This window comes from Pseudorasbora parva, chromosome 25, assembly GCF_024679245.1.
Source record: "Pseudorasbora parva isolate DD20220531a chromosome 25, ASM2467924v1, whole genome shotgun sequence".
Classification (NCBI taxonomy): Eukaryota; Metazoa; Chordata; class Actinopteri; order Cypriniformes; family Gobionidae; genus Pseudorasbora; species Pseudorasbora parva.
This window is the reverse complement of record NC_090196.1, coordinates 19,549,102-19,572,832: the sequence shown is the minus strand read 5'-3', so window position 1 is coordinate 19,572,832 and position 23,731 is coordinate 19,549,102. Positions and strand designations below refer to the sequence as shown.

At 36.8% G+C, this 23,731-nt stretch overlaps 2 protein-coding genes across 6 annotated transcripts; both read left to right on the top strand.

Annotated features, from left to right (window-relative positions):
• The first annotated feature begins 196 nt into the window (after positions 1–196).
• Positions 197–14,856, top strand: glsl (glutaminase like). 4 transcript variants are annotated; one of them, XM_067437211.1, is made up of 21 exons: positions 197–567; positions 1,049–1,149; positions 4,271–4,338; positions 5,596–5,689; positions 7,212–7,341; positions 7,439–7,505; positions 7,580–7,692; positions 7,792–7,921; positions 8,068–8,135; positions 9,393–9,556; positions 9,665–9,723; positions 9,795–9,839; positions 9,923–9,981; positions 10,058–10,138; positions 10,244–10,284; positions 10,438–10,532; positions 10,982–11,113; positions 12,441–12,533; positions 12,650–12,711; positions 14,164–14,304; positions 14,401–14,856. In XM_067437211.1, the coding sequence occupies exons 1-21, from the start codon at positions 521–523 to the stop codon at positions 14,495–14,497; spliced, it is 1,887 nt and encodes a 628-aa protein (XP_067293312.1). In that variant the 5' UTR covers positions 197–520; the 3' UTR covers positions 14,498–14,856. The 4 variants fall into 4 exon arrangements, with proteins under 4 accessions (XP_067293312.1, XP_067293310.1, XP_067293311.1 ...); XM_067437209.1 differs by having other exon boundaries at positions 10,369–10,532; XM_067437210.1 differs by having other exon boundaries at positions 198–567; positions 10,072–10,138; positions 10,234–10,284; positions 10,356–10,532; positions 12,441–12,497.
• Positions 14,857–14,875: 19 nt separating this feature from the next.
• On the top strand, positions 14,876–23,656 carry sh3gl3b (SH3-domain GRB2-like 3b). 2 transcript variants are annotated; one of them, XM_067437213.1, is made up of 11 exons: positions 14,876–15,603; positions 17,658–17,726; positions 17,897–17,917; positions 18,006–18,149; positions 18,240–18,373; positions 18,612–18,770; positions 20,062–20,165; positions 20,258–20,361; positions 20,467–20,499; positions 20,603–20,677; positions 23,087–23,656. In XM_067437213.1, the coding sequence occupies exons 4-11, from the start codon at positions 18,026–18,028 to the stop codon at positions 23,293–23,295; spliced, it is 942 nt and encodes a 313-aa protein (XP_067293314.1). In that variant the 5' UTR covers positions 14,876–15,603; positions 17,658–17,726; positions 17,897–17,917; positions 18,006–18,025; the 3' UTR covers positions 23,296–23,656. The 2 variants fall into 2 exon arrangements, with proteins under 2 accessions (XP_067293314.1, XP_067293313.1); XM_067437212.1 differs by having other exon boundaries at positions 14,877–15,603; positions 17,845–17,917; positions 23,087–23,654.
• Positions 23,657–23,731: the final 75 nt, after the last annotated feature.

Here is a 23,731-nt window from a genome sequence, read left to right as displayed (position 1 = left end):
TTATTAAATAATGATTGTTAGTAGTAGTGCTGATTTTAATGCTAATACTAATAATTATTATTATATAACCATTAGTAATTTTATATATATATATATATATATATATATATATATATATATATATATATATATATATATATATATATATATATATATATATATAATATAATATAAAATCTTTTTTTATTATAATTAATAATAATAATAATATCAAAGTTGTTTAGTAGTAGTATTTTTGTTTAGGCCTATTGCCTATTTTGCTCTCTTCTTATTTACAAAGTATTCCTTTCCAGAATAGAGATCCCTCCTCCAAGATGCAGTTAAGTTCCTCCTATTTTCATCCAGCTGAAAACTGGCTGTTCACATTGAGACTGGCTCAAACACTTTGTCTCACTGTGTGCACAGCTGCCAAAGAGACTCATCTTTGTCTCCAGGTGCTAGACAAACACACCATTTGGATTTCTTATTTTGGATTTCTGGAAAGTAGTTAATTTACCAAAGCATAAAGAGAAGTTTCTACATGGAGAACAGCTTAAGCCAAGAAGCAGAGGAAAATCCCTATCTGTGGTAAGAACTGTTTGAGCAGTTTACTTTAGAACAGTTTAAAAACAGTTTTAACTGTTTTTAACATATGGAAATTCAGTTTTAAATGCGTAAAGTTTGAGCCTTGACTTGAGACTTTCCGTATTCAGCCCTGAATGCTTTCACTAATTCAAGTAAAAGAAAATACAAAATATATTCTCTGATCAAGCACTCAGGCACAGCTTTGAGTTGAGCTGACAATTGATAACTGTGTCAGATGTTTCTCACAGCTGAGCTGCTCTTCGTGACTAGACTTGTCTTTACACAGACACACTTGCTTTGATCCCAAGGTCTCATTTCAGTGTATATTCACAAAATCCTGTGTGGGAATTATATATGAATGTAGCCGAAGGCAAGCTGTCAAGAAAAAAACTTCCAATTCTAACTTTGGTTAATCCATATGCAAAATTAAAACGTATGCTCTCTAGAAACGCATTTAAGCACATAGTACAAAAAGTTTTTCTAGTTTTCAGAGAACACCGTCTCTCAGACGTAAATGGAGAAAGCGCTACGGAGGCCTGGATGGCAACAAACTGCTGGAGCCAAATAAAGAGGACGAGGCAAGAGGTACAAAAACATCATTTAGATGCAATTTGTGAGGCTGTGAACTTGGTGATTTCCACTAACAGTGGAACACCCCTGTGTGAGCACTTCAGCTCTGGGAAAGCGTTGTCATTGATATTACCAATCTCCGACACTGATCTCACATCAGCTCTATACAGGAAAATTCCAAGTGTGAGAGAGCTGCTCAAACTAGGCCAAATGAATGGGACAGTTCTGCAGACGTTCTCATTTAACCAGGCTTGTGGTCAACATCTGGGCCATAAAAATGTGCAAAGGCAGTGGGTGTGTTCTGGGGAAAGTGATGTGGCAGCTATAGTATATATACACTGCCCAGCCCCCCCAAAAAAAACAGTTGTTGTTTTTCAATAGGCAAATGCTTAACTTAAAGGAGCACTATGGAGGATTATTGCAGTAAAATATCCAAAAAAAACACCAGGCCAGTGTTATATAGCACTTTGGGATTGTTTTTAACTATGAAAAGGGCTTTACAAATAAAATATATTATTATTATTATTATATTTTTTTGTTCAGTTGAGTTTTTACAATATCCCAATTCCCAAATGTTTCCAACTATTTGTAAATTGCAAGAAAATTTCTATTTTAACCAATGAACCGGGACGTCTGAGGGAGTCACCTGTCAATTGCGGCATATCTGTGTTACCTTCAGTTTCCGGTTTTATTTGCTCTTAGCAGTGTGCAACAATTGTCACAGCAGCCGCTTAGCGAACTCACAGAGTAATGTCATGACATAATTTTAAACACACTTAAATGTGTCTAATATGATAAACAGCGCTGCGTTACCTCATACTCATGACTGTAAAATTGGAAATGGCGCCCGTGACTGTGTCCCGTCATAATAAAAGTCCCGCTACTCGCGAGCCGTGTGTTTGCACAACAATCACTCCAGCGGCCTTGCTCAGCTCCACAACACTTGGTCCTGCTCTGCTTCATACTACAGTAACGTTAATAACCGCATCCATGAACATGATTTCTGCCCGATTTCTATCCCAATTATTTTCCTCCGGCTGTGAGGTGAAGACCACATGTCCCATGATTCTCCGCTTAAAATTGGCATCATCAAACTACGCCTTTGTTTTGAATAGGTGCCTCTAGCTATGGGAGAGTAGCTTTAAGAGTCTATGATTGGATCATTATTGCAGTGGCTATTATGTTTCTAGCATGTTATATGCAACCTTTCTTCTAATCCTATTTGATGGAGTGTGTAGATTTTCCTTTCTTAAACCTCCATGTAGGAAGACACATCATGGCCATATTCCAGGATGACAGTGTCAAGATTCATTAGGCTCAAACTGTGAAAGAATGGTTGCGATGGAGCATGTAGAATCATTTTCACACATGAATTGGCGCCTCTTAGTCCAGACCTTAAATTGATTGAAAATCTTTGGGGTGTGCGGGAGGAGACTTTACAGTGCTCGAATTTTGCATTGTCAATACAAGATCTTGACCAAAAATTGACACGCCTCTTGATGAAAATAAATGTTGTGATTTTATTTCCATTAAGAGTTGCATCAATTTTTGGTTTTGCTGCTTTTTAAATGTTTTATGTTAATCATCACTCAATTGTCCTCGGAAAGCTAATTACTTCTTATGAATTAATTGATTTTATACGCACACTGAAGCTTAGCTTATTCTGTTCTTAAAGGGTTAGCTCACCCAAAAATGAAAATTTCATGATTTACTCACCATCAAGCCATCCTAGCTGTATATGGCATTCTTCCTTCAGACAAATACAATCAGTTATATTAAAAAATGTCCTGGCTCTTCCGAGCTTCATAATGACAGTGAATGGAGAATGAGATTTTAAAGCCCCAAAAAGTGCATCCATGCATCATAAAAGATATCTGACTCAGGGGGTTAAAAAATGCCTTCTGAAGCGAATGATGCATTTGTGTGAGAAAAATATCTATATTCAAAACTTTATAAACTAAAATAACTAGCTTCCGGCAGACAGCCAATGTAAGTCAACTTACTCCAAAAGAGTAACTCGTGACGTGATGAGTAGCGTAAGCTTTGACCCCTCTCGCGGTTCAAACAAATAGGGTTGGGCAACGAACTCAAGCTCGAATATCAAAATCCACCAACATTTTTCTTTAAAAGTCTCATTTGAGACTTCTAATTCTTCTCTTTTTTAAATCAATTTCTAGCATTTTCATAATACACAATGTTTCCTTACAGAAAATCATGTAGCAAAGGCTTGTGGCAAGGAGTAAAGCACATTCACATAGTTTTGTAAACCATATTTATGTTATGTGGGTTTCCTTTAAAGGAAACACAATTAAGTTACTTTCTAGTTTCACCCTTAAGGGGTGGAAGCAAAGTCTGCATAACTTCGTCTCGCATGCACCACCCTAGCCGGGCACAAAATCAACTTCCTGAGGCGAGGATGGCTGTAAGAGCCCTCAAAATGCAGTTGTTAAAATCTTTTACTTTATTTGTTAAAATTGCTTCAGCCATGCTTCCTGTAAGTTTGTGTTTATTAAAGGGATAGTTCACCCCCCCAAAAAAGAAAATAATTTACCATCATGTTGTGGAACAGCAAAGAAGATACTTTGAACAATGTTTTAATGTTTTTTTGTCTATACAATGAAGAGAATGGGGTCTCAAATAACACTGTATCCCACTGAATTTTTTAGATGAAAACAAATAGTCAAAGTATCTTTTTTATGTGTCATGGAACAACATAAAAGTAAATGATTTTCATTTTTGGGTAAGCTATCCCTTTCAGATGTATTGTTATTTTGGATGGAAGATTGAGAGTAAATAGAGAGATTACACCCGTCCCCTATCAACAGCAGCATGGTTTCATATGTTTTAACTTTCAAAATGTTATTGTGTGGAATTTGCTGAGGTTTTGGACCGAGAGGACAACACAACACAAACAATGTCTTAAACTCACAAGAAACTCTGTGTCCTAGATTCTAAAATAGCCTCATATACATTCTTTGCTGAGGCAATGCTTAGTGGTTTTCAACTTTGAAAATCCTTTTTAAATCTCGCACTCACAAATAAGCACTAATCTTAATCTTTAAACCTCTCTCAAGATTCAGCAAAGGAGGATTTTTCTCATCCTGGGTTCTTATTCTTTTACCCCCCACTCATTCAGAGAACGGAGAGATGACAGATGCCCTCACAAACAGGAACGCAGACCCTGTGAAGTTTACAGCTTCTAAGGTACGTGCTGAGTCCTGTATTGCTCTTATAACCACACCCACACATAAACTATAAAACAAACCTGTAGGTGGAAACTATAACAGCATTATTAAAAAGACTGAGGTCAGGGACATTTCAATACACCTGTGCTTGATGTGCTGCTTTACTGCTTTCTAAAATGAGACTCATTTAGCTGACATTTACAAAAGAGATGTTTTGATTTTAAAGGAATATTCCAGATTCAAAGTTGAGCATAAATGTCATAATGTTGATTATTACAAAAAAATGATTTTGACTAATTTAGATTCATGATTCAGATCGCCAATATCACGTGATTTCAGCAATTTGACATGTGATCCAAATCATGAATCAATCCGCTGATTAATGACCGTTTGAATCTTTATTTGAGGTTTGAAAACAAATGCAGAAGAGAAGACAATGCTGAATAAAGTTGTAGTTTTTGTTATTTTTGGACCAAAATGTATTTTCGATGCTTCAAGAGATTCTAATTAACCAACTGATGTCACATTTGGACTACTCTGATGATGTTTTTATTCCCTTTCTGGACATGGACAGTATAGTGTGCATCCACTTGGATACAATCTCAGACTAAATATAAAATATCTTAAACTGTGAGGATGAACGGAGGTCTTACGGGTGTGGAACGGCATTAGGGTGAATCATTAATGACATCAATTTCATTTTTGGGTGAACTAAGCCTTTAAGGGTATTGTGTACATCGTGTGGCTGTGATATTGAAACAGTGAGTATTTTAATGTTTAAAAACTGGCCTCATCCACTTCCATTCTAAGTGTTAGAATGGATGCTGCTGAACACATGGTCTCGGCTGCTTAGCATAGCATGTCTGTACAAAGACAAAAGGTTAGCATGTACCTCACCTGTAATAAAATCTGATCCCTATAGATGTTGTTACCGCTTGAGGCTAACATTTGTTAGCTAGCATGCTGACATGAGAAAGTAATATGTCTCAATATGTTTCCCCGGAGTCTTTAACACCTTCAATTAGTTAGACTTCAAAGACATGTCTGGCACCAGTATTAAGTTGCATGTATTTCATCAGGCTTCAAAAATTGTAAAACACTTAGATAAGCTAAATCATCATTATGTCCAAGCTAGTTCTCGCGCAATAAAAAATAAGGTTTGATGCTATATATCATTTGTTTGATGCTATATATAATTAATATATAATAGTCTATATATAGATATTTTTTTCCCATGTAGCCAAGCTCTCACTGCATGTTTTTATTATGTTACTAGGAAACAAAATCTGCTGGGAACGTTCCACAACCAGTGCCAAGAAATACCTTTCCATCCCAGAGGCCAGTCAATTACGTCTCTCCAGGCTCTACAGGTGAAAGAGCAAAATAAAACAATATGTGCTGTTATCTCCAGTGGCACACATTTCTGCCTGCTGTTCATTCTCTTTTGCTTTTATGTACCTTTGTACACTTGCTTCCTTTTGATGTAATTATTACAGCTCTCATGAAGCAGCAGTGTATTAATATTCTTCAAACATTCTGGTTATTGTTTGTTCTACACTTCTGGCCTACTAAATGTCTGCAATTAACTGGGCACACACTGCTTGGCATACAGACTCCAATCAAACGCAAGCATAGTTTTTTTTCTTCTTCTTTTTTTAAGTTACTTTTTTTTTAATGTAAGGTTAAAGTTTGAAAATCTCTCATTGAATTTTAATTGACATCGAAAATAATTTGTGGCGTTCTTAAACAAGGGTGCCATTGTTATATTTGCATGCTGAATTGTGATTGGTCTTTTATTTCTATCTATATTATATTTGCAAAATATTATAAATTGATTGATCTCATCTGCCTTACATATATTTAAACATTTATTTGCTGCCTTTTCACTGCAAAGTAGCTGGCTTACACACATTTATTCTTAATCGTGTAAATATCGTATTATCTTTTGAATATTTTTTTTGTCCTTTCTATTCCTCAAATAATCCTGAAATAAAAATGTATCCCGATTTTAAACAAAACATTTAAACAAAACAAAACCACAAATCTGTTCAACACTGATAGGAATAAGAAATGTTTTTTGAGCACCAAAATCAGCATATTAGAATGCTTTCTGAAAGATATGTGACATGACAGTGTGTAGAAATTTGAGTTTGATGCTGAAAATTCAATTGTGCATCACTGAATTAAATTACAGAAAATTATAATAATATTTCACAATATTTCTGTATTTTTTATCAAATAAATGCAGCCTTGCCATGGTGATCATGAGTTATAAAAAAAACAACAACACACACACACTACCAGTCAAATGTTTTAGAACGGTAAGTTTTTACAAATGTTTTTAAAGTATTATTTTCTGCTCCCCAAGGCTGCATTTATATTAATGCAGTAATATTGTGACATATTATTCAAATATAAAATAACTGTTTTATATTTGAATATATTATTAAAATATAATTTTTTCCTGTGTACAAAGCTAAATTTTGAGCATCATTACTCCAGTCTTCAGTGTCACATGATCCTTCAGAAATCATTATGATATGAAGATTTACTACTCAAGAAACATTTATGACTATTATCAATGTTGAAATTAATTTTTTTTTTAGGATTCTTTGATAAATAGAAAGGTCAAAAGAACAGCATTTATCTGAAATATAACATTTCTTTAAAAACATAAAAAAAATCTTACAGACCTAAAACTTTTGACCGGTAGTGTATATATTAGTAGTTGTGGCAAACAGTACCAAGCCGATGGCAGTCGGAGAATAGTACAAGTCGTTCTCTCATGGCCCTCTGCCTCGTACTGCTTGCCACAGTTGTCTAGCAAGCACTGTCTTTTTCCTTAAGGATACATTTTTTCCACTCTAATGAAATTCCTATTCTTTTCCCTAGGCATGCCATCTTTCATAAGCAACGGCGGCACAAAACGGACAGTACCACAGCAGGACAAACTTCACGCTAGCCAAGCATGGCAACACTTAGGCCGACCAGAGACCGATCAAGGTCATTTCAAGAAAAAAGTGTGAGTTTTAAAATGCGTAAGGCAGCCTTTGCTTATCATGCTTCACAAGCTCCTAGCCATATGTATATTGACTACACAACACATTGTTTTCCGAAAGGGCTGCTGATGTGCTCTTTGATAGTTTTGCCTCTGGGGGAAGAGTCAACTGCAATCAGTTTTTTGAGGTACTTGAGAAGCGACATTAATATTGGTTAAGATGCAACAGTGCAGGATGTCATATCTGTCTGTACTTTGGCAGGCCCTGTGGAGCTCAGGAATCATCCGAACAGACCCGCGGATTAAAGACTGCTACAGCCTTATGCGGAAGCTACAGGAAGCCGATGGAACCGTTGACAGGAGCACTTTTTACAGGTCAGACAGGATCTTTATAGTCAAATCATGCCATACAACATTCTAAACACCCCTAATCTTTTGTGCTGCTAATATGCTTCATTTCTGAACATCTTGCAGGTGCGTGACAGGCTTTGTGTCTTTCATCCTGAAGGCATTGCAGGGAAGATTTGTCATTCCAGATTTCTATACTTTCACAGAGGAAACACAAAAGCTGTTTATTAAATGCAAACAACTGTCCTCTCTGAAGGTACGTCAAATCCGTTTCTGCCGTTGTTGTCCTTATATAACAGAGTGGTGTGCAAAAACACCTTAAAGTAGCACAGGTTATTTTCTAATTGATTGTTTCCTGAAAAATATCACAACGTGACTCATATCCTGTGTACTTATGAACAGGAGAAAGAAGACGCAAGAGAGAGCAGCACAAAATGGGGCATTTCAGTTTGTACTGTGGATGGGCAGAGGTATCGCACAGAAGTCTAATTCAACTGATTTGAATATATATTCCCACTATGTAGGCTGCAGTAAGCACACAATCACAAAGGATAACAAAAGGAGTTTTTAATTGTAAATTCCAACAGGGACATGTAGAAGAATCACAGGGCTCAGGAAATAACCAGGCTTAATGTAAACATAACCATATTAACATTGAGGATACCAGACAAAGGAAACTAAACACAGGGCTTAAATAGAAGAGAGATAGTAATCAACTGAACAGAAACAGGTGTGTAGAACTAATTAACTTCAAAGGAAACTAACTTGACAACACAGACAAACCAGAAGAGAGAAAACAGAACCAAAACACAAAGAAAATAAACCAAATCATGTTAAATACATGTTACACACAAATATATATTCCCCCCAGAATATTACAGTTTCCACTAAATATTAAGCAGCACAACTGTTTTCAACATTTCTAATAATAAGAAATGCTTCTTGAGCACCAAAATAAGAAAATTTGAATGATTTCTGTAGGATCATATGACACTGAAGACTGTATTAATGATGCTGAAAATTCAGCTTTGCATCACTATAATAATTGTAATTTAAATTATATTCAAACAAGAGAACTTTTTTTTTTGTAATTATATTTCACAATATTACTGTATTTATTTTGTCTGGGTATCACCAGACCAAGCTCAATTTAAAACTGAACATTAGTCTGGGGAGTCTGCTCTGTATTTTCTACTGCACAAGAGGCAGGATAAACAAGCATTATTCAAATTATTATACGTACGCAATTGGATAGTCCTTCAACCAATCAGACCACAAGAGGCGTGATCAACAGGCAATGACCCATCGCTTCTCTATCTGTCATCGTGCTTTTTTCACAAAAAAATAAATTATATCTAATCTATTTCATAATCTATATATATATATATCTATCTCATAATCTATATATATATATATATATATATCTCATAATCTATATATAATCTGTCATTATAATAATATAATTTGTATTTTTAACAAATTTTCATTTTTCTGTAAACGTCATTATCATGGTTAAATTTATCCATGATAACTACAATTAATTGATAATTTAACTACAATTAAGAATTGAAGGTTTAGCTATAAATATATATTTTATAGGCCTAAAGAAATATATACAATTACAACTATAAATCTTTTTTTAATACTCAAATTTAATGTTATTTACAGATTAGAATTCAGTTTTCTTGTTGAAGTTTAAATGAGATGCTGTCGTTTTTGGACTCTAGACTCTCATTAGGAGACTGGGCTGAACCTTGCATTCTGGGAGAGATAGCCTGGCCTCTCATATACGGCCTCGCGGTGGACCAGCAAGGATCCGACTACGTGCACAGATTTGTAGGAATGGAGGAATATTCCAAATACGATTCTCCATTTACCCTGACCAAGCAAGGTAAGTTCACTCAGTTCATTCCTTGATGTATGTCCAGCTCTGTATTCGAGAACAGTTTGTTGTTCAGTTCAAAGATTTTTAGGCTTTCACTGCACAACTTGTTTGCAGGTCTGCCTCATAGTCCGCTGGTTGAGACGGGAGCCATTATCTGCACTTCTTTATTACAGGTAACAATGTTGCTTGTTTATAAAAGTACAAAATGTACTTTTATTGACTAGCTGTTTTTGTCCTAAAACAGGTGGCAACCAGACCAGTCGCTGATGAAGAAGAAAAGTATGAGTCTGTAAGCTTAATTTTTACATCAACCAGCTACATTTGATTAAAAAAGGGCATAAAACAATCTTACAACTAAACAATCTCACACAGGTTTTGAATATCATCAGGAGACTGTGCAACAAAGAGCATGCAAACCTAAACTGCACCAGGTATTTCTATGGGTAATTGATTTTTTCCTCCTGTGCTATTTGTTGTTTATTTGATGGTGTTACTTTCAACTATCAGCATTGCCATTGCAGTTATCAAAACCTGCGAAAAGACATCATCCGTCTCCACGCTCTTTCATTTTATTTACAAGAGAAGAAAGTAAGTCCAGGCTAATTCCTCATACGATCAATTTTGTTTCTACATCACAAAGCTTCTTTTAAAATCATCTGTTTTTAATAACTAAACCATTCCAGTGCTTTCCAGAAGGTGTGGGGATCAATTCTACACTGGATTTACTGTTACAGGTACTGAGATTGACATATTACATTCTTGAAAAAGACTACATGATTAAATTTTAATTTTGGACATATCTTAGTGTTTATCGACAGAAGTCACCTGTGAGTCCGGCGCGGCGTTGGCTGCAACCCTAGCTAACGGAGGACTGTGCCCCCTGTCAGGTGACCAAGTGATGTCCCCCCATGCTGTCCGCAGTACCCTTTCCATGATGCAGGTGGCTGGAATGAAAGATTATTCCAGAACATTTCATTTCAGGGTGAGTTTGTGACTAGGCTGGTATATAAGGACTCGTATGTGTGATATATTGCAGGTTTAGCACCAGTTCTGTTTCATTTCCACCAGTCTAAAGTTTAAATTCACTCCCACATCTCTACAAGGATAGTTTAAGTAATTAAATTTACACTTTCATCTAATTAAAACGGCCTCTACCCTGCCACATTAATTAGCAATAATGGTAATAATCGTGAGTAATGAACAGCAGTGGCGGTATCCATGATTAAACAATGTCTGTAAGATTCATGTATTCCCCTACTGCCCTCTAATGGAGACAGTCCAAGTCGCTTAAATTGTCCCTTTAGTTTCTGGATAATAAAATAGATTTGCCCATTTTAAATGTAGATATTTCACAATTGTAAACTGTTGAGGATTTAAAGCCAATTTTATGTTAAATAATATATTTGTGTTCAATATAATTCTGCAATACAGACATCAGTGCCTGCCAAGTCCAGTCAGTCTGGTGTTGTGCTGATCGTGGTTCCTGGAGTTCTGGGACTCATGTGCTGGTCACCTGGGCTGGATTGCAATGGAAATTCCTGGAGGGGTGTCCATTTCTGTGAGGTAAGGTACTGGATCAATATTGAACATTATGTTGTAAACTATACAAAGGGATAGTTCACCCAAAAATGAAATGTATATGAAATTCATCTTTCAGATGAATACAATCTGAGTTTTTTACTAAAATACTAATCCAAGCTTTATAATGGCAGCCCGAAATTTGAAACCTATTTATTTCCATCTATTATAAAAGTAATCCATACTGCTCCAGGGGGTTAATAAAAGCCCTTTTGAAGTAAATTGATGGGTTTATGTCAGAAAAATCCATATTTAAAACTTTACAAAGTAAAATAGCTTCTGCCAGACCACCTTCCATATTGAACTTACGAAGAAAGTGTAGTTCCTCTCGCAGTTCAAACTGCTACGTCAAAACTAGTTAGAGCATCATTTGTAATAGAAAGAATTTAATGTCAAAATCTGGTTATGATTACATTAAAATAGTTACAAAATAGATGTATGAAATGATAAAAATGTTTACCATTAATCATACCCAGCATGAATAGAATGTTAACTGAAGGAGAGAGAGCGAGAGTGAGACAAAGAAGAGAAAAACTAAAGCGCAGACACCAAGCACCCAGAAGATAGAGAGATGGAGCAACAGTTCCTTTTATCCCTTCCTTGACCATAGCTGAAACCCAAATATGAGATAATTACAACTTAACCCCACTATACTAAAGGTGTGACCTGGGTGTGACACACATTTTGGACAACAGGCCTATCTACATCTTTTTGTCTTTAGGAATTCCAAATGATAATCCATTGTGATAAGAAAGATGAGGGTTAAAGCAGTAAAGCAAATGTCTTTGTTCATTTTCAAATATATTTGATTTTTTCAATCCTACAATGGGAAAACTGGCCTTTTTTATATATATTTTTCTTCTTGTTATATTGTTTATAATGAATTGATTGAGCAATACTAAGAAGGTTGATGTATAACTTAAAATCTAAATGAGGATTAGGGTAGTGTATGACATATCAGGTCACTAAAGACCCAAGGTAGGGTTAAAAAGTGATATTGCTACTGCTTCGGGATCAATATAAAGCAGTTAGATCCAGCGAAAACAACATTTTGTGGCTTTTAGTTTATGCTAGCGTCTTCCTAAATTCTAATGAAATAAATGTTTTGTGGATCATATCCTTTTCCCATTGACTCATTCTGCACTATAAATGTATGTCCAATCAGATTCTCTTTTGTATAACAATGCCTCTTCTCTAATACCACTGCCTCTGACTAGCCTTCTGACAAACTAATCCTATTGTTGTTTTTTTGATAAAAAGGCAGCTGGTCTTGAAAAAATTGTGACTATTTTTTTTGTTTGTTTTGTCAAAGGAGTTGGTTTCAACCTTCCAGCTGCACAGTTTTGACATCAGGACTCCCTTCAGACAGGTGCTGTGTTACAGACAGTGGAAGGTGGAGTCTGAGGTCTGGTTAATTATTTGAATGTATTATTTAGCTTATGGAATGTTCTTGTAATGTAAATTCTTGACACTGTTGGAGGATATGGAGGTAAATAAATATATTGCTTTCTTGATATACAGGGATACCAAATCATGAATGTACTCTTAGCTGTTTACAGAGGGGACATGGTGTCTCTGCGCAGGTAAACATCACACATCATCTGTGGAAGCACACACATATTTGGAGTAGCAAGGGGGAACCTCAAAATATATATAAACTATATTGCCAAAAGTTCTGGGATATTTGCCTTTACATGCACATGAACTTTAATGACATCCCATTCTTAATCTGTAGGGTTTTAGTTGGCCCACCCTTTGCAGCTATAACAGTTTCAACTCTTCTAGGAACGCTTTCCACAAGGTTTAGGAGTGTATTTATGGAAAAATTTTACCATTCTTCTAGAAGCGCATTTTAGGTAAGGCACCGATGTTGAACGAGATGGCCTGACTCGCAGTCTCTGCTCATCCCAAAGGTGTTCTATCGGGTTGAGGTCACCACTCAAGTTCCTCCACACAAAACTCGCTCATCCATGTCTTTATGGACCTTGTTTCGTGCACTGGTGAGCAGTCATGTTGGAACAGGAAGGGGCCGTGGGCCAAACTGTTCCCACAAAGTTGGGAGCATAAAATTAGTTTTGAAATGTCTTGGTATGCTGAAGCATTGAGTTCCTTTTACTGGAACTAAGGGGCCCAACCCCTGAAAAACAACCCCACAGCATACCCCACCCTCCACCTCCACCAAATTGGCCCACCTTTGGCACAATACAGTCAGGCAAATGCCGTTCTCCTGGCAATCGCCAAACCCAGACTCGTCCATCAGATTGCCAGTCAGAGTAGCGTGATTTGTCATTCCAGAGGGGTAACCAGTTCAGTGGCAGCGTGATTTATACCACTTGTTTGGACTTGTTGGTGAGGTAAGACTTGGATGCAGCTGCTCGGCCATGGAAACGCATTCCATGAAGCTCTCTATGTACCACTCTTGAGCTAATCTGAAGGCCACACAAAGTTTGGTGGTCTGTATCTATTGACTGCATAAAGTGGGCGACTTCGGCACACTGTGGGCCTCAGCATGCGCTGACCCCGCTCTTTGATTTTACATGGCCTACCACTTTGTTGCTTAATTACTGTTGTTCCCAATTGCTCCTACTTTGTTATAATAGCACTAACAATTGACTGTGGAATATTTAGTAGTGTGAGTGAGGAAACTTCACAAATGGACTTACTGCACAGGTGGCAACCTATCACGGTACCACTCTTGAAATCACTGAGCTCCTGAGAGCGACCCATTCTTCCACAAATGTTTGTAGAAGCGTCTGCATGTCTAGTGCTTGATTTTATACACCTGGGGCCATGGAAGTGATTGGAACACCTGAATTCAATGATTTGTCCCTATACTTCTTTTGGCAATATTATGTGAGTGTGTGAATGAGATGTCACCATAGCAAAATCTTTATATTTGGATTGATTTTGTTAGCTCCGAAAAAAATTAAGAGACCACTTAATGCACTCAAGAGCTGTACTCAAGAGCACACACACACACACACACACACATATATATATATTCGTGAAAACAAGAATTCGTTCCTCTTTCATAGGTACCTTCTGTCAGGAGCAGATGTGAATGCTGTGGATTATGATGGACGGTCAGCGTTGCACGTCGCAGCCTCCGAGGGCCGCCTGGATGTCATCAAGTTCCTGGTGGAGAACGCAGGTGCAAACTGCACACTCAAGGACAGGTAACTTTGTGAAAGTCATGTAGGCTATGAATATTATCACACGTCACAGCATTTACCAGCCAACAGAACTGATCTCTGCTGTGTTGATGTTCACAGGTGGGGTAACACCGCATTACAGGAGGCCATGAGATGCAATCAAGACCCTGCCATCCAGTTTTTGAAGAAATACACAGATTATGAAGAGAGTTTATGATTAAATGCATATAACTCATTGGGTGCATTCATTTAGAATTTTATATTTACATTTCAGATACACATATAGATACGGATATGGATTATATTTAGAAAGAAGAGGAGGTTATAAAGAGGATGGATGTGTCTGTGTATTTTGCTGGCAACAGTCCCAGACAAACACTCACTGCTTATTAGGAATTATTGAAAGAGAATGAAACCTTGTTTTCTCAGTAAATGCAGCAGCATTCAACTGATTCAACGCTTAAACATTAAGAATGCATCCGTACAAATTTCAGTGTCATATTCTATTTGTCATATTTATTCATATCATCATATTTTTGCTATAGCTGTTGGGTAAACAACAACTGAGATCTCAAGGATATTGGGGCAAGTTGTCATACATTTGATCAATGTTGGAAATATTTCTGCTGTGTTTGTTTGTTCACATTAATGCCTCCTTGCTGAGTAAAAGTATTTCTTTTTTCCTATTTAGCTTACGCTGAACTTTTAAATGGTAGTGCGTCACTGTTTCCACAGATTTTTAAACAGCAAAAACTGTTTTTAACATGGATAATAACAAGAAATCAACATATAAGAATGATTTCTGAAGGATCGTGTGACACTGAAGACTGAAGTAATGGCTGTTTAAAAGTTTAGCCAAGAAAAATGTGTGCCGATTCAGAAATTGACTCCAAAAATTCTGGGCTAAAAAGTGTGAAAACTCTCCCCTATAGGCTAGTTATTTATGGACACTTTCAGAATATAATCTTTATGTAGGTTAACACTGCCCTACATCTTCAAAACATGTCCTCTGTATCACCTTCTAGTGAAATTCTTGCAGTGTATACATGCCAGTAACCGATACGTGACCTCTAGGATCGTCATAGCTGCAGGATCTCAGTACAGCCCCACCAATCAAATCTGGGCAATGTCCCAAGGTGCAAAATAACAGTAACACATTGCGACGGACGGAAGAGGGTGGAGAGCAATGTGGACTCACGGACAGAGATAATACACAGACTAGCATCCCGACACGTTTGTTTAACGTTGTGTAACATTTGAAGAAGAACGCGGATAAGAATGTCAGTGGCCGGATTGAAGAAACAGTTTCACAAAGCAAGTCAGGTAATGCGAAGCTTTTGTGCAACGATACGACACGATGTATTTTAGTAGGCATTTCTTTAAAGTGATAGGTTACAGCCCTGACGACATGCACTTTGTGACCGGCGAATTAAATCGCGGCTTTAAAGAGTTTGAATACTTTTGTGACATAATGCGTTGTTGTCGACTGCGTGAATAGTGTACTAGCAATGCCCGATTCGTGAATCACTTGTTCTTTTGAGCCGGTTCTTTTTAATAAATCAGTGGAACGCTTCACAAGCGAATCGGACTGATTCGGTCCGGCGGTTCTCGTTTGAACAATTCGATTAATTGAAACGAGAACAGCAGTGTTACATTAAACATCCAAACATATTTTATGTGAAGTACTGTATTAACTTAACATAAAACAGAGCTGCAGTTTATTAAAACGTGTTAGAGTAGTTAATAATGCTTTATTTGATAAAGTTTTATTTAGGTGGTAAATTACTTTTTGTCATTTTAACTAAATGGCAGCAACGATCTGGTCTGAGATATTTTAAAGTACAATGAACAGAACACCCTTTAAAATATATCGTAATTATAAACGCCCTGTCTTGAACCACATACGATGACGTAATTACCTCACGCCTTAAAGAATCGCCTAAATAGTTTTCTGAACCGATTCTTTGAAACGATGCATTTGAATGAACCGATTCGCAGACATTAAAGGATAGTTCACCCAAAAAGTTAAATTCTGGGATCATTTACTTACCCTCAAGTTGTTCCAAACCTTAATTTCTTTCTTCTGCTGAACACAAGATATTTGGAAGAATGTTTGTAATCAAGCAGATCTCGGCAGATATTGACTACCATAGTCAATATTTTCCCCTACTGTTTTCCCCCCATATAGTCAATGGCTGCCGAGATCTGTTTGCTTACAAATGTTCTTCCAAATATCTTCCTTTGTGTTCAGCAGAACAAATTTATACAGGTTTGGAAGTATTAAGCGTGACTAAGTTATGACAGAATTTTACTTTTTGGGTGAACTATCCCTTTAATAGGACTTTTCCTCACTTCATTGCAATCTAGAGCAACTAGTCAACCGTGTGGCATGACGGCCTAGTTAATGATGAATTGACTTCGTATTCAAAACCACAAAGCATGATAAAACATGCAATATTCAAATATTAAGGGCATTCGATATGTAAGGTGGCACTAGAACTGTGCTTCTCCCACCTTATTTAATCAAACTTGTGTTGCTGGATTAGTGAGGTTTGAGGACTGAGTGTGCTAATATGAAAACTAGTAAGAAACACACATGGGTGTTGTCTGTTTCTTGGATCCAAAGTCCACTTACTATCTGCTAGCCTATTTTGTTGTTCAAATCAAGTTTATTGTGTATAATACAATCTACTGGAATTTTTAGTAAAGCTTGATCCAGGATCTTTCACTCCTGGAGGTTTTGTTTACAGTATTAGTGACAGTTTCTAGGTCCTCAAGCCACCAAAGTATGTTTTCCAAGGTCACATTCTTTCGATTCATTCATGGTGATTTGAATCCTCTTAGTGTTTTGGACTCATCGAACGACTGACCTTCATAAACAGCTTGGCTTATGAACCACAGGAAACAGATGCTCAGTCATCACAATGTGTTTAAAATGGCAAGGATTTGAGGATTTCCTGGTTTTGTTTGAAATGTTTTGGATGTTGGATTGTGTTGTGATTTAATCAGCCACACTTTATCATATCACCATGTAAAGATTGCAATTAAAGCCAACTCATTCTGTAGTTACCTTGTTCCCTAATATCATATCTTATATGATATATGTTATAAAGGCTATTATGTGTTGAAATAGTCACTACTTATGATAAGGACACTACAGAAAGAGTAGTGACTATTTTATAAAAAATTAGTCTTCATAACATAGAAGTTATATGTTATGAAAGCTATTATGTGTCAAATGTTAATCGGATTAATTTCCTAACTTTGTATTAGGTCCGATCACATATCTTAACTCACTGCATAAACCTTTTTTGTTAACCCCACTCACCAAATAAGTGAAATTATATATTTTTCCCCCTCTTTGATTATCCTTACAGTTGCTAAAGGAAAAGATCAATGGAGTTGAAGGAACAAAACTGGATGAGGAATTCCTCAACATGGAAAGGGTATAAATATCAATCCCAACAAAATAAAAAATAAAAATAGTTTATTTGAAATATTAAAGATCTGGATGCATCCAAACACTTTTTTTCTTTGTCTATTTTATTGATTGCTTTACTGTAGAAATCTGATATTACCCACAAAATGATTATTGACCTTGTTCCAAAAACTATAGGATATCTTCAGCCAAACCCAGGTATTTAAATATTTAACAATAAAGACAATTTTTTTTTTAAGGTTTATTTATTTATTGTTGCTGATTCAAAAATTTTTTATTCTTCAAGCATACAGAGCAAAGCTCAGCATGCTCAACACGGTGTCCAGAATGCGTGGGCAGGTGAAGGCTGTGGGTTATCCACAGACAGAGGGCATTCTGGGAGATTGCATGTTGCACTATGGCAATGAGCTTGGAGCTGAGTCTGGTTTTGGTACGTTTTAAAAAATAAATGAAGCACAATGATGTTTTTTACTGCTTTAAAATGTCAAAATACCAGTTCAGATGTTTGCTACAATTGTAGGTTATGCTCTGCTTGAAATGGGAGAGGCGTTGAAACAGGTAGCGCAGGCAAGAGACTCCATGGATGTGAGAGTGAAACGAACCTTCATTGATCCTCTACAGTCTCTGCAGCACAAAGAACTGAAGGAAATTGGGGTCAGTCCTGAATATATATATAATTTTGATGATACATTTGTATAGTTTGCTTCAATTTACTAATGTTCAGGTTATCTGTCCTTTTGCAGATGCATTTAATCTACGACAAGAGGGCATTAGCGTAATGCTGTGATTGTGTGATTATAAATGTATTCTGGGCATTTGAAGTGACAATAGTATGTATTTTTGTTGTGAATCAAGACATAACCATAACTGTCCTTCTTTTTCTGGTTGTCAGTATCATCTGAGAAAACTTGAAGGCCGCCGTCTAGATTTTGATTACAAGAAGAGGCGTAAAGGAAAGATTTCAGACTCTGAAATTAAGAAAGCATTCGAGAAGTTTGAAGAATCCAAAGATCTGGCTGAGAGAAGCATGTTTAATCTCCTGGAGAGAGATGTAAGTTAGCATATACAGCCATGGCCAAAAGTATTGGCAGAGACATACATTTTGTGTTTTTGAACTTTGTTGCTTCAGTTTGTGGTGTTGATTCACATTGTAGATTAATTGTGCAGAGTGAGCAGATGGATTTTAAATAATTGCTAAAAACTTAATTGACATTGGAAGAACTGTATTAAAAAAAGGCCCTGCCACAAAATTACCATCTAACATCATTTGAAGCTGCATTTCCACCAAAATTACATCAAAATGGCCTCGCATGTAAGGAAATTATTGCTGCAAAGACTATTTCATGTGAAAGAACCATTAACTGAATCATCAAGAACTTCTAGGAGAGCGGTTCCACTGCAGTGAAGAAGGCTTCAGGACATGTCCAGGAAGCACCAGGTCTGCCTTCTAACGTGTCAGGTATTGAATCGTTTTCACTACCAATGCAGAGCTTTCTCAACATTGGTGGCAGGGGGGTGTGAGTTAATCTGCACACACAGTGAGACAAAGACATTTGGACATTGGCCTTGTGTCAAGAAGGGCAGCAAAGAAGCCACTTCTCTCCAAGAAAAACATCAAGATCAGACTGAAATGCTGCAGGAAGTACAAGGATTGGACTGCAATGCAAGTTATTTTCTCTGGTGAAGACCCAGTCTTATTATCTGGGACATCTGAAAAATCAATTGCCCAGAGAAGAAAAGGTGAATGCTACCATGAATGGTGTCGTGCCAACAGTAACCTGAGACCATCCATGTGTGGGGTTGCTTTTCATCCAAGTAAGTGGGCTCTCACAATGCTACCTTCTCCCCATAATCCAGGAGCAATTTGTTAATCCAACATGTTGGAGCACCATGTCACAGTGCAAGAGTTATAATGAAGTGGCTCAGAGATCATTACAATTCAATTTTGGATCCATGGCCAGGCAACCTTGATCTTAGAGAATCTGTGGCCAATCCTCAAAAGGCAAGTGGACAAGCAGAAGTCTACAAATTGTGATCAACACCTAAGCACTAACAAGTCACAAATGGATCGCCATCAATCAGGAATTGGCCTAGAAACTAATAAAGCATGCCAGAGTGAATTACAGACAAATAAAATAACATTTTGACTGAATATATTGAATGTTTTTTGCAATAAAAGCCATTAAAACTTATGGCATGCTTACAGTATCATTTTTATCCAGTGTACTATAAATATGAAAGCAGCAAAGTTTGCGAAACAAAACATTTATGTCACTGCCAATACATTTTTTTATTTTTTTATTTTACAGACCTAAATTGATCTTTTTTACTTTATGTTTTAGGTTCAACGGATGCAACACCTCTCGGGTCTTTTAGGAGCAGTAATAGACTACCACCGCCAGTCATGCCAGATTCTAGAAAATCTCAGGAGTAATTTGCAGAGCAGGTTCGAGGCTCATGATTAGTCGATAGACGTCAGATCCCCTGTCCTAACCTTAGTTTCATTAAATGTATCCTCTTATTTTTTCCTGCATATAGAATAACAGACGCAAGCAATCAACCCAAAAGGGAATTTGCATCTAAATCAGTTGCGAGCACAGTGTGCTACACAGATATTTATGGATTTTCCACATGCTCATCAGGTTAGTCATCGGTTGTGATATGATATTTGATTATATTAAACATTAACTATTTACAAACTATTTCTGAGTTCTTTGCGAGCTGAAATACTGTATTATGTACCACAGATACTGAGATCACTGAAGCTTTGAGTGAAAAATGTAAGTAATTTTAAACATGATACACAAACTCACTCTTTTTATAGGTAGTTGGAAGTACCCCAGCAAGCTTTGCTACTAATGTCTTTCCATTTTACTTTAACAGATGCCCCGGTTGTGGTTCACGCTCCTGATAAAGTCACCATTAAATCTAAAACGACAAACATGCCAACCGGCAACAGTGAGTAAGATCATTTTGCCTCCAAGAAATTGTCTAAAAAGTCAGTAAGATTTGTTTTAAAGAAATAAACACTTGTATTCAGCAAGGATACATTAAATTGATGACAGTAAAGACATTTTACAAAAAGATTTCTGTTTTAAATAAATAATGCTGTACTTCTGAACTGTTCAGATGTTTAAATTCTGATGTGGTCTTAGACTTCAATTTGCTATATATAATTTAATTTAATACAAGATAATAGACACCTTCAACATTCTCACATTATCAAAGTTTATTCGCTATACACGGAGTGCAGAATTATTAGGCAAATTAGTATTTTGACCACATCATCCTCGTTATGCATGTTGTCTTACTCCAAGCTGTATAGGCTGGAAAGCCTACTACCAATTAAGCATATTAGGTGATGTGCATCTCTGTAATGAGAAGGGGTGTGGTCTAATGACATCAACACCCTATATCAGGTGTGCATAATTATTAGGCAACTTCCTTTCCTTTGGCAAATTGGGTCAAAAGAAGGACTTGACAGTCTCAGAAAAGTCAAAAATAGTGAGAGATATTGCAGAGGGATGCAGCAGTCTTAAAATAGCCAAGCTTCTGAAGCATGATCATCGAACAATCAAGCGTTTCATTCAAAATAGTCAACAGGGTCGCAAGAAGCGTGTGGAAAAACCAAGGCGCAAAATAACTGCCTGTGAACTGAGAAAAGTCAAGCGTGCAGCTGCCAAGATGCCACTTGCCACCAGTTTGGCCATATTTCAGAGCTGCAACATCACTGGAATGCCCAAAAGCACAAGGTGTGCAATACTCAGAGACATGGCCAAGGTAAGAAAGGCAGAAAGTCGACCACCACTGAACAAGACACACAAGCTGAAACGTCAAGACTGGGCCAAGAAATATCTCAAGACTGATTTTTCTAAGGTTTTATGGACTGATGAAATGAGAGTGAGTCTTGATGGGCCAGATGGATGGGCCCGTGGCTGGATTGGTAAAGGACTCAGACGCCAGCAAGGTGGAGGTGGAGTACTGGTTTGGGCTGGTATCATCAAAGATGAGCTTGTGGGGCCTTTTCGGGTTGAGGATGGAGTCAAGCTCAACTCCCAGTCCTACTGCCAGTTTCTGGAAGACACCTTCTTCAAGCAGTGGTACAGGAAGAAGTCTGCATCCTTCAAGAAAAAAATGATTTTCATGCAGGACAATGCTCCATCACACGCGTCCAAGTACTCCACAGCGTGGCTGGCAAGAAATAAAATAAAATAAAGAAGAAAATTTAATGATATGGCCTCCTTGTTCACCTGATCTGAACCCCATTGAGAACCTGTGGTCCATCATCAAATGTGCGATTTACAAGGAGGGAAAACAGTACACCTCTCTGAACAGTGTCTGGGAGGCTGTGGTTGCTGCTGCACGCAATGTTGATGGTGAACAGATCAAAACACTGACAGAATCCATGGATGGCAGGCTTTTGAGTGTCCTTGCAAAGAAAGGTGGCTATATTGGTCACTGATTTGTTTTTGTTTGGTTTTTGAATGTCAGAAATGTATATTTGTGAATGTTGAGATGTTATATTGGTTTCACTGGTAAAAATAAATAATTGAAATGGGTATAAATTTGTTTTTTGTTAAGTTGCCTAATAATTATGCACAGTAATAGTCACCTGCACACACACATATCCCTCTAAAATAGCTAAAACTAAAAACTAAAACTTCCAAAAATATTCAGCTTTGATATTAATGAGTTTGTGTTGAGAACATGGTTGTTGTTCAATAATAAAATTAATCCTCAAAAATACAACTTGCCTAATAATTCTACACTCCCTGTAGTTTAGAAAATTTAAATAAAATATGACGAACTCATTGTCAGAACAAATTCATCTTAATAATATCAGATAACTTTGATAGAAAGGTGTGTCATTACAATCAACCAATCAGCTGTCAGCTGCTAAATTTAAGTAAAATTAGATAATACCAATTTAGGTCAACCGATGACCAATCAATGCTTCATTTTGTTCAGTCTGTGGTGTAAAAGGTCGCATTAGCAATTAAAGGAAAAATACTTCAGCAAAGCATGGTTAGGTCAAAATGTCTGAATAATTTTGGTCCCAAATTTCATAAACTTTACTGGTAGTCCACTGAATGAAGAATTTTGGGTATAATGTCACAGTTTACTTTATTTAGCTATAATCACTTACATAAATGAACTATATTGTCCTGCACTCACTAGTAAAACATTATATCTGCTGTCTGAATAATTTTTGACTGTAATAGTAACACTTAAATAAATACGGAAAACTTCAATATTTGTATTAAACGTTAGAATGTGTCTGTTCAGTTTTCATTGTTTGATGTAAAGTGACCTTAACCTTGAGACAGAAGCTGTATAAATAAAGCTTATTTTCTTTACGTGTGTTAGATGATGGCGCTCCCCTCTTGGATCAGCCTTGTTGTCGTGCACTTTACAGTTTCCAAACAGAAAACCAGGGAGAGCTGGGCTTTAAGGAGGGTGACATCATCCTTCTGACCAGCCAGATTGATGAGAACTGGTATGAGGGTATGATCAGAGGGGAGTCTGGCTTATTTCCCATGAACTACGTCAAAGTCCTTGTACCTCTGCCACAATGACGGCGGGAAAGCACTACAGCTGGACAACATGAACTTTTCCCGTTTTTGGAGATTCAGAAACGTATGATTATTTGATAAAGGTTAATATGTCAAGCACATCTGAGCCCTGTATATTTATCTGTATTATCACTATGCAAAGTCATTTACCCTACCTGCCTTGTATTCCCTATTTGATGATTTTTTTTGTTAACGAATCTTAAGATGTTTAATAAATACGCTGCTATATTAAAGTCTTAAGTATCATTTATGTTATAGCCTATGTGCACTATGAATGTTGATGTGAAGCTTCTCAGGAGCAATTTTTATTTGTCTTAAAGGGATAGTTCACCCAAAAATAAAAATTCTCATCATTCAAACTTGTATGAGTTTCTTTCTTCTCCTGAACACAAACAAATATATTTTGAAGAATATGGGAAACTAAACAGTTGATGGACCT

What these genes read in the sequence shown, in the direction of transcription:
- sh3gl3b (XM_067437212.1), top strand. Translation starts at nt 15,559, where the DNA reads ATGTCAGTGGCCGGATTGAAGAAACAGTTTCACAAAGCAAGTCAG. An exon ending in AATTCCTCAACATGGAAAGG is followed by an intron (nt 17,727 to 17,844) that starts GTATAAATATCA and finishes GCTTTACTGTAG; the next exon opens with AAATCTGATATTACCCACAA. An exon ending in AAGAACTGAAGGAAATTGGG is followed by an intron (nt 18,374 to 18,611) that starts GTCAGTCCTGAA and finishes TCTGGTTGTCAG; the next exon opens with TATCATCTGAGAAAACTTGA.
- glsl (XM_067437208.1), top strand. Translation starts at nt 521, where the DNA reads ATGGAGAACAGCTTAAGCCAAGAAGCAGAGGAAAATCCCTATCTGTG. An exon ending in GAGGAAAATCCCTATCTGTG is followed by an intron (nt 568 to 1,048) that starts GTAAGAACTGTT and finishes AAGTTTTTCTAG; the next exon opens with TTTTCAGAGAACACCGTCTC. An exon ending in AACAACTGTCCTCTCTGAAG is followed by an intron (nt 7,922 to 8,067) that starts GTACGTCAAATC and finishes ACTTATGAACAG; the next exon opens with GAGAAAGAAGACGCAAGAGA.